This window comes from Periophthalmus magnuspinnatus, chromosome 11 (assembly GCF_009829125.3).
Source record: "Periophthalmus magnuspinnatus isolate fPerMag1 chromosome 11, fPerMag1.2.pri, whole genome shotgun sequence".
NCBI classification, from domain to species: Eukaryota; Metazoa; Chordata; class Actinopteri; order Gobiiformes; family Gobiidae; genus Periophthalmus; species Periophthalmus magnuspinnatus.
This window is the reverse complement of record NC_047136.2, coordinates 17,450,396-17,465,365: the sequence shown is the minus strand read 5'-3', so window position 1 is coordinate 17,465,365 and position 14,970 is coordinate 17,450,396. Positions and strand designations below refer to the sequence as shown.

At 37.4% G+C, this 14,970-nt stretch overlaps 1 protein-coding gene across 1 annotated transcript; it reads right to left on the bottom strand.

Annotated features, from left to right (window-relative positions):
• Positions 1 to 12: 12 nt before the first annotated feature.
• On the bottom strand, positions 13 to 9,464 carry agr2 (anterior gradient 2). Its single transcript, XM_033975866.2, has 8 exons — positions 9,361 to 9,464; positions 8,231 to 8,352; positions 7,040 to 7,103; positions 6,834 to 6,886; positions 6,300 to 6,376; positions 3,959 to 4,022; positions 2,208 to 2,291; positions 13 to 210 (listed from the first exon to the last, which is right to left on the bottom strand). Exons 2-8 carry the CDS (start codon positions 8,337 to 8,339, stop codon positions 161 to 163), a joined length of 501 nt encoding a protein of 166 aa, XP_033831757.1. The 5' UTR covers positions 8,340 to 8,352; positions 9,361 to 9,464; the 3' UTR covers positions 13 to 160.
• Positions 9,465 to 14,970: the final 5,506 nt, after the last annotated feature.

Sequence of the window (14,970 nt, the reverse complement as noted above, 5' to 3'; positions counted from 1 at the left end):
CACTCCCAGTAGTAAATAAGACATTGGATATTTATTCAAGGCATTTGTATTGTTACAGTTTACACTAATTCAAAAATGAAGAGGGATTTACAACAATGTGTATCTGCTGTAAACTGAGTGCTGTCTGAATGTAAGGACCGTTCCAAAGTTCTAGACGGCTTCACAGCTCAGACCTCAGGAGCTTCTTGGCCTTCTTCATGTTGTCCAATACTAAAAAACAAAAACATATAATTTATTGTCAATTATATAACCAAAATACTGGTATTTACATCTTTAAAAACACATGAGGGTATTGGTGACATTTTGAGCTAGATACTTTCCCAATTAGGGAAAAATATCTAAGTGTGATTTTTTTTACCAGTATTGCAATCACAATTAGGAAGTGTGTTTTTAAATTCCATACAACTTCACTAAAATCATTTGGATGATTTCAGACCTGGAATTGGCAATCTCTACTAAACAAAAGGTAAAAGGCAGCTGTTAACTTGAAGTCTACCACTTCATGACATTACTAGGTATTTTGAGCTTTAGAGATGTAGACAGACTAATAATGCACGATTACTCAGACATGTGTAAATGAAACAACACACAACTCCAGGTATGTTTTTCATGATTTAACAACATTATAACAGTGTTAAATGGAGGCCATTAAAGCTGAAACTGTAAACAATAGTTGTTTACAGTTTCAGTGTAGTTAGCTCTTCCCTTCAGATAGATATAAGGCAGTGTCCAACAGCGATCTGACCAGAGTTGAAGAAGTGGCTTGGATGAGCAGTGAAACATCTTCACTCCCACATTTTGTCCAGCTGACATATTTAACTTTGGCTTTTACTATGGATCAGACCTGGCTAGGTACATCTGGTCCTGTTCTGCCAATGAACCACACACAACTGAACTACCCCCCAATAATAAATAAATTACAAATGATAAATTATAACGTTTCTGCTTCCAGGGCGCTTCTGAGCCATGTTCCAAACCTGTGGATGTCATACCACATGATCGGTCTAAACAATCAGCACTTGAGCTTAGCTAGAGACAGAGCGTAGCCGAGGCTAACAATTAACGATATATATCTTTCATCCTCAGTTTCCGCGGGTGGTCTCATCCCTTTTTTCTCAAGCTCGGGACCTCTACCAGAGGCCTGGGAGCTTGAGGGTTCTGCGCAGTATCTTTGCTGTTCCTAGTACTGCACTTTTCTGGACCGAGATGTCTGATGTTTTTCCTGGGATCTGCTGTAGCCACTCCTCCAGTTTGGGGGTCACTGCCCCGAGTGCTCCGATGACCACAAGCACCACTGATACCCTCACCTTCCAGGTCTTCTCCAGTTCTTCTTTGAGCCCTTGGTATTTCTCTAGTTTCTCATGTTATTTTTTCCCAATGTTCCCATCACTTGGTACGGCGATGTCCACCACAACGGCTTTGCTCTGTTGTTTATCCACCAACACAATGTCTGGTTAGTTCGCCATCGCCATTCTGTCAGTCTATATCTGGAAGTCCCACGGGATCCTGGCTCGGTCATTCTCCACTACCTTTGGAGGTGTTTCCCACCTTGACCTTGGGGTGTCCAGTCCATACTCTGCAGATGTTTTTGTACACTATGCACGCCACTTGGTTATGCTGCTACATGTATGCTTTCCTTGCTTTTTTTTGCCAGAAGGTGTAAGTACATATGACCATTGAAGAATTCTTCTCAAAAATGGCTTGAATGGTTAAAGTGGGACTAAACACATAATCTCCACCCACAACCACATTTCTAAACTGGGCAGGACCTGTAGGATTAAAGGGGAGAGTGAGAGAGGAGGAGGGTGTCTGGGGGTATAAAGAACAGTGTGACTGGTCTAACAGGTATCCACACTTCAAACTGCACCACTGCAGCCAGGTGGTTGTAATCAGAAACACCTGGCTGTAATCAGGACAGTCCTGTATGATGTCACCAAGCACTTAAAACTGCAGTGGCTAGCTGCAAATTTACCTGGTTTGCACTAAAATGACCAAAAAGCAGTAGGAACAGTAGACAGTGCTATTCAACACCATATACACAGTATAGTAGCAAAAAAGTCCATTTAGTGTTTAGTTACACTTTAAAATCATACATTTTGAGAGTTCTAGTCATTACTAAATAATCGTTGTTCTAACTGACAAATGGATAAAAAAAAAAGTGAACAGTTTTGTTTCTTGAAATGCCTCATGTCTCATGTTGTACTTACATATTTTGATGTCGGCGGGCTCGTAGGCATACATACGGTTGGAGTAGGGGCCAATGATATCAGCTCTCACCGTCATAGAGGGGTCTGTAGAGAGAGAGAGAGGAGAGACATTCCTTAAACAGGGGGTATTTTACTTCTAAATATGTTAGGTGTTAGCAGTTAATACCCCATAGATCACTTTGTTACCTTTTATTGTTTTGAAAATACTATATTCACTGAAAACAACATATTAACATTATGAATTTCACTTTTGTTTTTGATGCTCTGACTCCACCCTCCCTTTGCACTCCCCCTTCAGAGCGATATCTCGACACAATCAGCATGCATCCCACCAATGACACTACTGCGCATCATATCAGGTTTGTCAAGTTGCTAAGTTTTGTATATGATCCAACTGTTAAATGTAAGGAGGGTTCAAAGAGCTAAAATACTCAATCATGCATGGTTGACATCTAAAACCTCGGGCATATTTTTGATGTGGGAAAAACATTATAACATGGTATAAAGCGGAAAAAAAAGATTTTGCATAATACCCCCTCTTTAAAGATGGTCCCATATGGGTTTTGTTTTCAGCCAATATTGATATTTATGACCAATAACCGATATATTTCCTGATTCCAATATTTTAAAATCTAGAATATCAGAAAACCGGAAAAAAAAAAGTTACAAACTTTTTTCCCATGCATTTAAGTAAAAATTGTCTTGCCCCAGTACAGATTTATTGTATAAGTCAATCTTGAGGCTAAAATAGTTGTGCTTCTATTAAAAAGCATTTCATTGTCCCATAATCAAGAAGTTCGTGTTAGCATGCTAGTTGTTGTTAGCATTACTCTGACAACAAAAGTTCGCTCTGGTCTTTGAAAACTGTAAAAAGTGCTTATCGCCGTAAATAATTAGGATGCTCAGAATGCATAAGGTAAATGTGGAATAACTTTGGACCACTGCGAACTGTTTTAAAAATGTGAAAACCAGAACTAGTTCATTTTAAACAGTAAAAATCAGGTATTCAACTTTATTAATTTACTAATCACTTTTGTAAAACTAATCAGAAAATATATTTATCTGGAACAATTTGCTGTACTTTTACAACTTCCTTTGTGTAAACATAGAGTCACCTCTTTGAACTGAACTTTGAACAAAATTAATATGTTGCTAAATAAATATTTGGGAATTCTCCACGTTTTATCGATATTAGGGCTGAACGATTTTGGAAAAATATTGAATTGCTATTTTTCGTGACATTGCAATTTATGTTTTAACAATAGGATTCTGCTTAAAGTTCATATTTAAAACATAGCAAGAAGAATTGACAAAAAGGATATTTTGTTGTTTGGAGAAACATTTCTGATACTTCAAAAACTGCAGTCTTTGTGATTTGCTAATTTCGATTAGATTGTGATTAATATTGCAGCCCTAACTGATACTGTTATTAGAAAACCTCATGAATATTGGTCTTGATTTCAGCAATACACACCTCTAGTCATGTTCAAATACAATATTGACTATTCAATGATATGAAGCTTTCGCTCCTTGAATAAACAAAGGAGAAGCAGATATTGCATTGCTCAGCTTAGTAAATCATGTAAATCATTACATGGTAGCAGTGAAAGTTTGTAGGTATTTGCAATGAGGAGTAGCTCTAAGCATATACCAGAATTTCAAATAAGGTGAGGTAAGGTGTATTTTTGTACTTCTTAACTTTTTTTTTTATTAAGTAAAACAAAGTTATGAACACGGTTGTGTAATCTTACCAACAAAGATGATTCTGGGCACGTACTGGCCGTCAGGGGAGAGGTGCTTGTCTGTGGTTTCATACTGTCAATGACAAAACCAAGATTAAAGAATCTGTTTGATATTTTAAACCTTCCAATAAAAAAAAACTTCAGAAAAAAAAGGAACTGTTAAAGGCTCAAAGAAGATCTTATCGATTTGACTGATATGAACCACAGTATTGCATTAAACTTACCTATCTCCATGGAGACAAGCAGATAACTCACCAGACCGAGTTACAGGTCAGATCCTTGGTGTGGTCGGCCCATTGACAATACCTGTTTTTCAGTATTTTTGAGCAATAAAAATACCTCTCATTGAATAAATGTTAGTCTAATGCCGTACTGTGGAGCACTTCAGACAACAATGACATCTCCATGGTGACGGATGTTGGTGTACCTTTAAAGTCAGACTATGAAGATATTTAGTTTGAACCCACTTTGACCCATATATATACAGTTCAATGAAATTGTCATTTTATTTTTACCAATCCATACCCATATTATGCTATTTTCAGATCTGTGTTATAATGTTGTTTACCCAACATTGTTTCATTCACACATAGTAAAAGACGAAGTTTAAATCTGTCAACTGGACAAATCGTTGTAGGAGTGAAGACGTTTCACTGCTCATCCAAGTCGTTTCTTCAGTTCTGGTCAGAATGCTGGTCGACACTGCCTTATATCTATCTGAAGGGAGGAGCTAACTACACTGAAACTCTAATCTATTGTCTCCAGTTTCAGCTTTAACGACCCTATTCAACCTTTAATGGCCCTCCCATTGTTCTCTTTTGTTTCTTTTTGTTTCCTATGAGTCTGAGGATGGAATCATAGATCTGTGAGAGATTATGGCTCAGGCCCCCATTCTTGTTTAAGGAAGCATTGTCTTTCCTAACAAAAATTTCTTCTTTAACTCTACTCTCAAACCATTTATTTTCTCTGGCTAATGTCTGAACCTCATCATGTTCAAAGGAGTGGTTAGTGGCTTTGAAGATAGTGTTCACCAGTAATCTGACCAGAACTGAAGAAGCAGCGTAAATGAGCAGCGAAACATCTTCACTCATACAATGATTTGTCCAGTTGACAGATTTAAACTTCGTCTTTTGCTATGGATCAGACCTGGACGACTGAGGGACTCTGTTCCACCGTGTGATGTCATGTGGTAATACGGGACATGCTCCACTGTGTTTTTAAACTCCATACACCTTCACTAGAATCATTTGGATAATATCAACCCTAGAATTGGCAATCTCTACTGTACAAAAGATAAAAGGAGCTGTTAACTTGAAAACGCTTCATGACATAAAAGGTGGAACAGAGCATTTTGAGCTTTGGAGATGTAGACAGTTAATGCAGGATCACTCAAACGTGTGAATGAAACAAAACACAAGCCCAGGGAACTTTTTAGTAGGTATATGGGTAAAAGCTCTGAGTAAATTTAGTGTAATATAGGACCTTTTAAAAACTTTGGAACAATGGGTGGCGTTCACTTTCTACAATTTAAAGATACCATACTTTCAGATGGACAGCACAAGCCTGTTTAACTCTATGGGAGTTTCACTGCTTTTGAAAGAAAACTCATGATCCACAAATGTTAAATCATTATTTGATACTAATTGTCTCCACAAACTTGTCATATTAATCTTAAAGTTATTTCAGTTTACAACAATCAGGTCTTTGTGGCTGAATAATGGCACCACTTTCTAATGGCATTATAAAAGAATAATTTCACTATGTTGAACTTGGTTTCATAAGGATAGGCTCATATTTACAGAGATATTAACCATAAACCAGGTCAACAAATCTGCAATCTTACAGTTAAACAGCAAACATCACCACAGACTGTCCTGTCCTCCAGCTCAACTTTAAACTACGGTTGTCAGAAGTATTGAAAATCAGATACTAATCAAGTTAACCTTTCCTGAATAGCTTTACAATGATCTTGAGCTGTATCAGAACAAGTATAAGACCACATAAGACTAATATACACACATGGACCACTATAGAACCTACCTGGACGACTGAGGGAGTACACAGATATAAGGCCACATGGTAGTATAAAAGAAAATACTATGATTTAATGTTGAAAATTGTCTAAATAAAAAGTCTTCTTTTTATTATCATCATGGTATCACAATTTATATTAAGCATCAAGTCCATTCCTTAGTGTCAAAATTGAGTTTGAAATTTTATTATCTTGACAACACTACTTCAAACTATAAGAATTCTCAAATGTTGTGATGTCTTGTGAATGATATGAGTAAAATACTATTTTTGAAAAATATCTTGATTTGATAAATCCAAAGCAGAGAGCAGAACTGACCACCAGATTGAGCACAATGAAGTCCTCATCCAGCATCTTCTGGATCTCGTTGTCCTCAGAAAAAATCTTCTTCAGAGCTGAAAAACAAATAGGTGTGTGAGGCACAACCAGGATCAAGGAAATAGTAATAAGTATTTAACAAGATCAAATAGAATAGGAATAGTTCTACAAACAAGCCAACCACTCCTCTCCTCCCCCAGACTTACATAGTTGTAGTTGTAATCATTCATAGTAGTAACCCTGCCCTGTAATGTTCTCTCCTCTAATTCTCTCTTCCTTTCCTCTTTTCTCCGCTGTTTTCTCTTCTCTATTTTTCTGTCCTCTCTCTTTTCTATCCTCTCCCTTTTCTCTCCTCACTCTCTTCTCTGTCCTCTTTCTTTCTTCTTCTCTCCTCTCCTATTATTCCACTTTTCTCATCTCTTCCACTTCTCTCCTTTCTCCTTTTCTCTCCTCTCTTTTTTTCTTGCCCCTCCTCTCACCTACTGTATCCTTCTTTTCTCCTCTATTCTTCCCCTCTTCCCCTCTCCTCCTCACCTTTGCTGTGTGGGCAGTCCTCAAGGTGAAAAATGACCATCAGGGGTTTGGTCCTGGAAACACAATTTAGATACAGTTAATTTGTAGATGATTTAAAAAAAAACATTTTAAAAAGTAAAAAGAAACTATGCATAGAAGAGTAATATTCAGAATTCAAGTCATGTGAACTCTTGTAGCCTAAATAAGACATAGCTGTATTTCCTCACTTGGATCTGGACCAGTACAGACCCTCTTCATACGTCTGAGCCCAGATCAGCTGGTCACCCCATCCTGCAAAAGTGTGTACATTAGTTACTTTAACTCCAGTACTTTTGGTACTTTTTAAGTACCATCAAGTAAAATAACTGATCAGAACTAAACTAAAAATGTAAGCTAAAAGTTTCCCAATAAGTCTTTAAAACATGGGTTGAAATGTTAGCATTAGCATTTAAAGTATTGTCAAGTAAACTAACAAATAAGGACTAACCCTAGACCAACCAAGTTATACCAATCTTACCTAATAATATATATCAGCACCATTTTTATCAGTTCAATAGTTTATATTTTTGCTTAGTTATAAAGTTACTACACTGTGCTCACAAGCTGCTTACTGTAAACATAAACAGAAACACAAAATGCTTTAAATATATTATATAATAGTTTGAAAGGGTCATGGACAAAACCAGGACTAGCCCAGATCTAAACCAGCACTACATTTTTACGGGCAATGTTTATTTTGACTGAATTGCAAGGCTGGGACTGCGACTTGTTTCTGTCTACTCGACCAAACTTAAACAGGATCAACTTTTCAAAGGGGAGTGAAGAACTAGTCCTTTACCTTTCAAAACTCTGAAGTTTGAACATTTGTAAGCACTATGATAAAGTCAGAGGATCGATTTCCAATCGGACCAAGTTCTGTCGTTGTGCCCTTTGTCAGGACACTTCACCAAGATTGTCTAGTATGAATGTGGTGTGTGGTGGTCAGAGGCCTCACTTCCATCAGTTGGACCCAGGGCAGCTGTGGCTACAGTGATAGCTTAACACCACCAAGTGTGGAGTGAATGAATCATGACAGGAGTGCAGTGCTTCGACAGCATGACAAAAGCACTAAATGATTTGAACACTTGTGTTTCTTGTACTGCTCCTTCAGATATGATTTAGTTTGTCTTATTTTTATGGCCTATCCTCCCACAGTAACACATTTTGTGAATTATTTAATAATATTTTTGTCCTTTCAATTACTAGAATGTTAAATTTCCAGTTACTCTTACAGTTAATTTAAGTTAAGTTAATTTGAGTAGCAGTTGACTATATACTTTTTCCTTTGATGTAAAAGTACTCTTACTTTAGTAGTCTACTCTACCCACATGTTATTATAATGACTACACAACCTAGTAACAGTACTTCTATTGTCATACCTCTGGACAGGGTCTGGGGGATCCTCTTGCCCGACTTGGGGATGTACTTGCCCAGCGTGGAGGACAGGGTCACCAGGAGCAGGAGCACGGAGAGGGCCACTTTCATCATGTTAGCCGCTAAACTGTGAGAAACACAATGGCACCTTTAAGAACACACCAAGATCTAAGAGTTTTCAACAAGCGCAGAGAGAGAGAGGAGAGAGAAAGAGAGAGAGAGAGAGGAGAGAGAGAGAGGAGAGCAAGAGAGGAGAGAGAGAGGAGAGCGAGAGAGAGAGAGATGGAGAGATTTGTCCTTGAAAACTAAATGTCAACTTGTCCTTATTGTAATACATTGCCAGACAATACAAAACTTTAAGCAAGTTGCTACACACCCACTTTAAATGGTGAAGATATGCTTACTGTGTAAAAAGTAAGATTTTGTTCAAAGTACAGATTATAGTGTTAATAGAAAACAGTTTGAATTTGATATCAGATGCCCTTACTGACATGGCCAGGCACATCAAAAATATCAAAAATCAGATACAGCAACACAATTAGCTCTTGGGCTAGGTCTGAACCATCTCCCATTTGGGTGTATTCAACCCAAATGTTAAGCACTTTCAAAGTTTTAACATTTGAGAGAAGATTAGAATATGAACCAGGCCCACTAAACTAATACAAGAATCACATGCATTTAAACTACAGGGATAACAGGTTTTTAATTTTTTTGTTGTTTGCAGAGGAAATTACACAACTTAAATAGTTAATGTACACTTAGCAATATGCCTTTACTACAGCATAACTACACTTCCATTGATAACAATAAGGCTATTATTGCATTGTTATTGAGTGTGCAAAATCTCACCACAAATACATATCCATTTATACTAGTATATAACTATTTTTCTGTAGAGCTGCTAGGTTCACAATCAAAATATAAATCAAAAATAAAAAAATAAAAAAAATCCTATAGCACGTTAGCAACGAGATCCATCGCGTGGACAATAGATAATAATAGGCTGCATTCTTAGGCTACAATGCTAAAAAACACGGAAGTAAATACGTTTGTGTAAAAAGTGTAAGCTACAAGTGTGAAAAAAAAAAGAATTTACTTGGGCGCGGTGGATGTACTGAGCCGCCTTGGCACTTACCTGTCGCCGTGAGGTGAAGAGGTGAAGAGGAGAGACCCGTAGACCGCTGGAGGACCCGACTGGATACCGCGCGCTCACCTGACGCTTTTTAAAACACCTGCAGCTGCGCGCCCCGCCCACCGACGCACGAGGCAGCGCCGTGACGGAATGCGGCGATTATTAGGACAACCTAAAAGTCTCGCTAAGAGATATAAGGATGTTTGATTTGCACAGCTAACGCGATTTGACTAAAATAAGCAAAGCGCATAGTAATGCCAACGCTCACACAAGAGAAGGAAAAGTTACAGCACTGGCCCATTTGTATTTGGCCTATGAAACATGTAATAGGCTATGTAAACAAAATATAAATGAAAGGATAGCCTTATCTATTTTAAATAGGCCTATTACTAAGTGAATTAAGTATTTAAAAAAAAAAAAGAAAAGAAATAAAAAAATATATATATATAAATAAGAAATCCAATGTACAATACTTTTTTTTTTTTTTTCAAAATTCTACTTTGAATTATTATAGGCCTACTATATTATTTATTTATTTATTTTCTACAATAATGTCCATATGCTAGGTTATGTTGTAGTCTTAAATTAGGGGTGTCCAAATTATGGTCAGACCAATTTTTTTTGGCCGTTAAACTGCTAAATTGGATTGTTATTTTGTATATTATAATACAAACCTAAAATTAATGTTCCAAGCTTATTCAAAGGTTTTTATATTTCAGTATGCTGTGAAAAAAGTTAGGCTTCAGTGGAGAGCAGTTAACAACCTATTAGTGGTTTTCAGATACTAGAAAATAATGTCATACTGCCAGATAGGGCACAAGAGACACCTTACCCTATTGATAACACTGTACCATGAAATACCCAAAAGGCAAATGCACAAATGTTGAACCTGGTCATGCCCCCGAGCTATATTAAATAATAGTGCTGTCATCTGAATGCCCTCTTGTCTGTATATTTATGTGCAAACATAAGGTGGGCCAGACTGTTGTTTGGAGAGAGGGTGGTTGATTTGGAGATAGGAGCTTGCAGTGAGCGAACGATCGGTGGATGTTAGCCCAGAGGAGGAGTGAGGGGCCTGGGGTGACTCTGGACAAAGGGCCCATTCACTGGAGCTCTGATGTCCCTTCTGCAGGACACAAGGAGAAGACACGGGACACTGAGGACAAACTGTAGTCCATTATACCCACATGAACCTACTGGCACTGTTCATTACATTACAGGATAAATCACTTATTAATTAGAACAGCGTAATGAGACGTAGGTATATAATTCTAAATTCAAATTAATATGGAGTAAAAGAGTCTACTAGACTATTATATAAACAGAAAAAGGCCAAAAACAGGCATAAAATACAGAGAAAAACACAAAAAAGAACAAGAACACACATAACACTAATATATATATATATATATATATATATATATATATATATATATATATATATATATATATATATATATATATATATATATATATATATATATATATATATATATATATATATATATATATATATATATATATATATATATATATATATATATATATATATATATATATATATATATATATATATATATATATATATATATATATATATATATATATATATATATATATATATATATATAATTTTTTATGTGTATATTGGAGAACAATTAACTTACTCCAAGGGATTTATCTGATTGATATTAAAATCCAAATCATTTCAACAATTGTACACAGTATATATAAGTGTATAATTGTATCATATGGGTAGTATTCGCATGCATTCACCAGCCAATCAGAGAGAGACGCTTCAGAGCTGAGCTGGCCTTGGCTGCGGCCCAAATGCATCTCTGTACAAAAAGACAAACACATGCGGATATTCATATAATGAAGAACTGGCATCAAGACAAAACTAACATAAGACATAAGGCTGCACCCAAGGAATACAGGAATACTACTACTACTACAAATATTATCATTATATTCAACTGTATGTGGGGGGTGTATAATCAGTACAAATGAGCAGGGCTGGAAAGTAACTAATTACAAATCCTCACTTCATGCAATTGCAATACAATTTGATGATGTCATAATATCAGATGGAGTGGCTGTATAACATTATGGAAGATTCACAGAATTTAAAAGAAAATTCTAAACGTAGATCATCATTAGCATGGTAGTAGGCAAAATTCCATTTGAGTCTCTGAAAGTTGTGAAAAGCGCTTATAAACTCATTGTGATGAATAATTAGGATGCTCTTAATCCATAAGGTAAGTGAGGAGTAACTTTGGACTTCAAACTGTTTAAAATGAACTAGCTCTGTTTTAAGACTGTAAAAATCAGGTACAGCGCCAAAACCTAACTTACACAATAGTTATGATTACACTAATGAAAATAAATTACAACACTTTTATTTTCTTAAATGAAGGTTTAAACTCTGAGAAAAAATGTGTTCCTTGTGCGTAAATTGTCACAGTATTTTGTGTTGAATTTTCTATGTAGATGACATAGGAGAGGGATTCTGTTTTAGAGCTCTCTACTATTCCATATATTTTTGTCTTTTCATTTACATTTTTTTCCACAAACTGCCATGTAACTGATGTTAAACTATGATAAGCCAAGTCATAAGTGTAAAAACCATAAGCACTTTGACTTGAATAAGAACAATATCTATTCTTGTTCCTGATTTGGGCCTTGTCCAGGATGTAATAGTGCTGAGGTGTCCTTAAAGTGGCACTCCTTCATCTCTCTCTTGCTTGCTTTCTGTCTCTCTCTATTGTCTCAGGGCTGCACCACTTCAATATTTACACTTGGGCGGGCGAGCGAGAAGAGGGTGAAAGGGATTTTCTTTTTCACTCACTCCCTCTCCACTCCCTTTCTCTGTCTCTCCTTTTCTTTCTCTCTCACCTGTTCATCTATTCACACATAACTCTCTCTCCCTCTCACTTTCTCTTCTTGCTCACCAGCCTTTCTCTCTTCTTTCTCCCTCCCTCTTTCCCTCTCCACTTACCACCTGTCCACATAGAACTCCCCCTCCCTCTCTCTCCTCCCTCCATTTCACTTTATTTCCTTCAGTCTCTCTTTTCTCTCTCTGTTTCTTCCTCTCTTATAGTTGCACCACACGAAACATTCTCTCCCTCCCTCTCTTTATCCATTCCCCCTCACTCCCTTGAAACCTGTTTTACCTGTTGTACCAGTTATACACAATGCAAACACATATGAAATACAAAGTAGTCATAGGTGAACTGTTGACTGTTCCTATAATCCTGCAGGATTTGAACCCATTTCTGAAGTACTGCCTACAAACACACTTTTTTCACTTGTGTACTTATTGCACAATATTTTAACTAATGGATTTGTCAATCGTGTCCATTAAAAGGCCCATATTGCACTATTTTTTTAAAATCTATATTATAATGCTGTTTTCTCATCAAAAACATATCCAGAGTTGTGTTTTGTTTCATTCACACATGTTTAACATACACACCCTGCATATTTAGTCTGAGTTCTTCTCTCACACACAAAACACTTGTGTCATGTGGTAATACGCGAAGCACTTCACTGTGTTTTTAAACTCCATACACCTTCACTAGAATCATTTGGACACTTTCAGCCCTGGCATTGCCAATCTTTACTGAACTAAAGACAAAAGGTAGCATTAGCTTGAAAACTACTGCTTCATGACTGCAAGGTGGAGCAGAGCATTTTGGAGATGTAGACAGACTATCCATCCATTTACTTCTGCTTATCTGGGGCTGGGTTGTTGGGACAGCAGTCTAAGCAGGGACTCCCAGACTTCCATCACCCCAGACACATCCTCCAGTTCCTCAGGTGGGACCCCAAGGCATTCCCAGGCCAGCCAAGAGACATAGTCCCTCCTGGTGGGACATGCCCCTCCTTGAGCCGCCACCTTAACACGGTGAAGGATCGCGTTACCGGGACCTCACCCTGGAGCCAGGCCTGGGGCGAGTGGTCAACAGCGAGCGTCTAGTGACTGGACTTTGCCCATGCGGCCCAGTCGGGCATAGCCTGAAGGAGTGACGTGGGGCCGTCCTCCCATGGATCCACCATGGGGGAGGATCTGTGAGGAGCCAGAGCAGAGAGATCTGGGTGGCAGTCGAAGGATCTCCGGACATGGAGACAGTAGACAGACCAATAATGCAAATAGCAAATAAACTGAAATTTAACAAACAAATACATACATAAAAATTGGTAAGGCTAGGTCAGGCAAGGATGTGTTTTCATATGTATACCAGCGGAGAGTGAGAAGGAAAGGCTTTATTATATATAATTCCCTTCTCCCCTCTGCAGGGGGATTCTTGTCTTAAAGTGCTGGTTTAAACCTAGTTTAGCCCTGATGGTAGACCTGGTTCAATCCTGTTCTAGGTCTGGTTTAGTCCTGGCATAGTCCACGATTAGATCTGAATTTAGTTGCAAGTGTGAATGCAGTCTTTGCTGTTGCTAGTACTGCACTTCTCTGGACTGAGATGTGTGATGTTTTTCCTGGGTGTTTCCTGGGATCTGCCGCAGCCACTTCTCCAGTTTGGGATCACTGCCACGAGTGCGCCCATGACTATGAGGATGTTCCCCTCACTTGGTACTGTACGTGTCCACCACAACGGCTTTACCCTGGTGTTTTTCAACCACCACAATGTTCGGTATACTTTTACTACTTGAGTAATACATTTGACAGTGTAATGGTACTCTTACTCGAGAAAATGTTTTGGTTACTCTTCACACGGTTAGTAACACTACAAATGAGAAAAGCTTTATGTTGACGACTTGAAATGATTTGACCATTTGTGTTTCTTGCATTGCTCCTTCAGATATGATTTCATTTTCCTATTTTTTTTATCAGTCCGTTGATAAATACCAGTTTTTGAAAATTATTTATTATTCTGTCTTTTCAGTTATATTAGCTGTTACTCAATGCAATACTCCTATTTGAGTAGTTTCCCCAAGTACTTTTTTGCTCTTATTTGAGTTCACAGCTACTAACTCACCTCTGCTTTCACTACAAAGGCAGGATGAACAATGGTAGTATTTATCCCATTATACTGTAGGCCTATAAATGTAGGCTATGTCAACAAAATAATATAAGGGAGGGACTGTTGACTTACGTGTCCGGCTGTCCCAAACAGCATCCTGTCTGAAGAGGAAGTACTGAAGTAACTGGAAATAGGCCAACTTTTATTTTACTTTTCCTCAAATGTTGTAATCTCTCATTTGTCTAGGATTGGTCAACAGTCCTGCCCACTTTGGTGTTTATTAGTGCCTAATACAGGTTGGACTACTCCTTTTAAATTTTAAAACACACTTAAGATCATTATATTTAAAGTTTAGCTAAAAATGTAAAAATAAATAAATACATTTTTAGGCTTCAAAATGTACTTCCTGGTTGGAAACCATGACATCACACTGGGGAATTCCAATACCTGTTACCTAGCAACCTGCGCATTGTACACTCTTCTAATACACACAGAAATTATTATTTGACCAATAAAAATATAAGAAAACATAATTTATTTTGTTGAAATAATGTGTAAAGTATCAGACAACATGTGTTTTTTTTTTTTTTTTTGTTCATGCTGTAATTGTGCTATTGGATAGATTTCTCCCTAGTGG

What these genes read in the sequence shown, in the direction of transcription:
- agr2 (XM_033975866.2), bottom strand. Translation starts at nt 8,339, where the DNA reads ATGATGAAAGTGGCCCTCTCCGTGCTCCTGCTCCTGGTGACCCTGTCC. An exon ending in TCATTGTGCTCAATCTGGTG is followed by an intron (nt 4,023 to 6,299) that starts GTCAGTTCTGCT and finishes TGTCATTGACAG; the next exon opens with TATGAAACCACAGACAAGCA. An exon ending in GCCCGCCGACATCAAAATAT is followed by an intron (nt 211 to 2,207) that starts GTAAGTACAACA and finishes TTTGTTTTTTAG; the next exon opens with TATTGGACAACATGAAGAAG.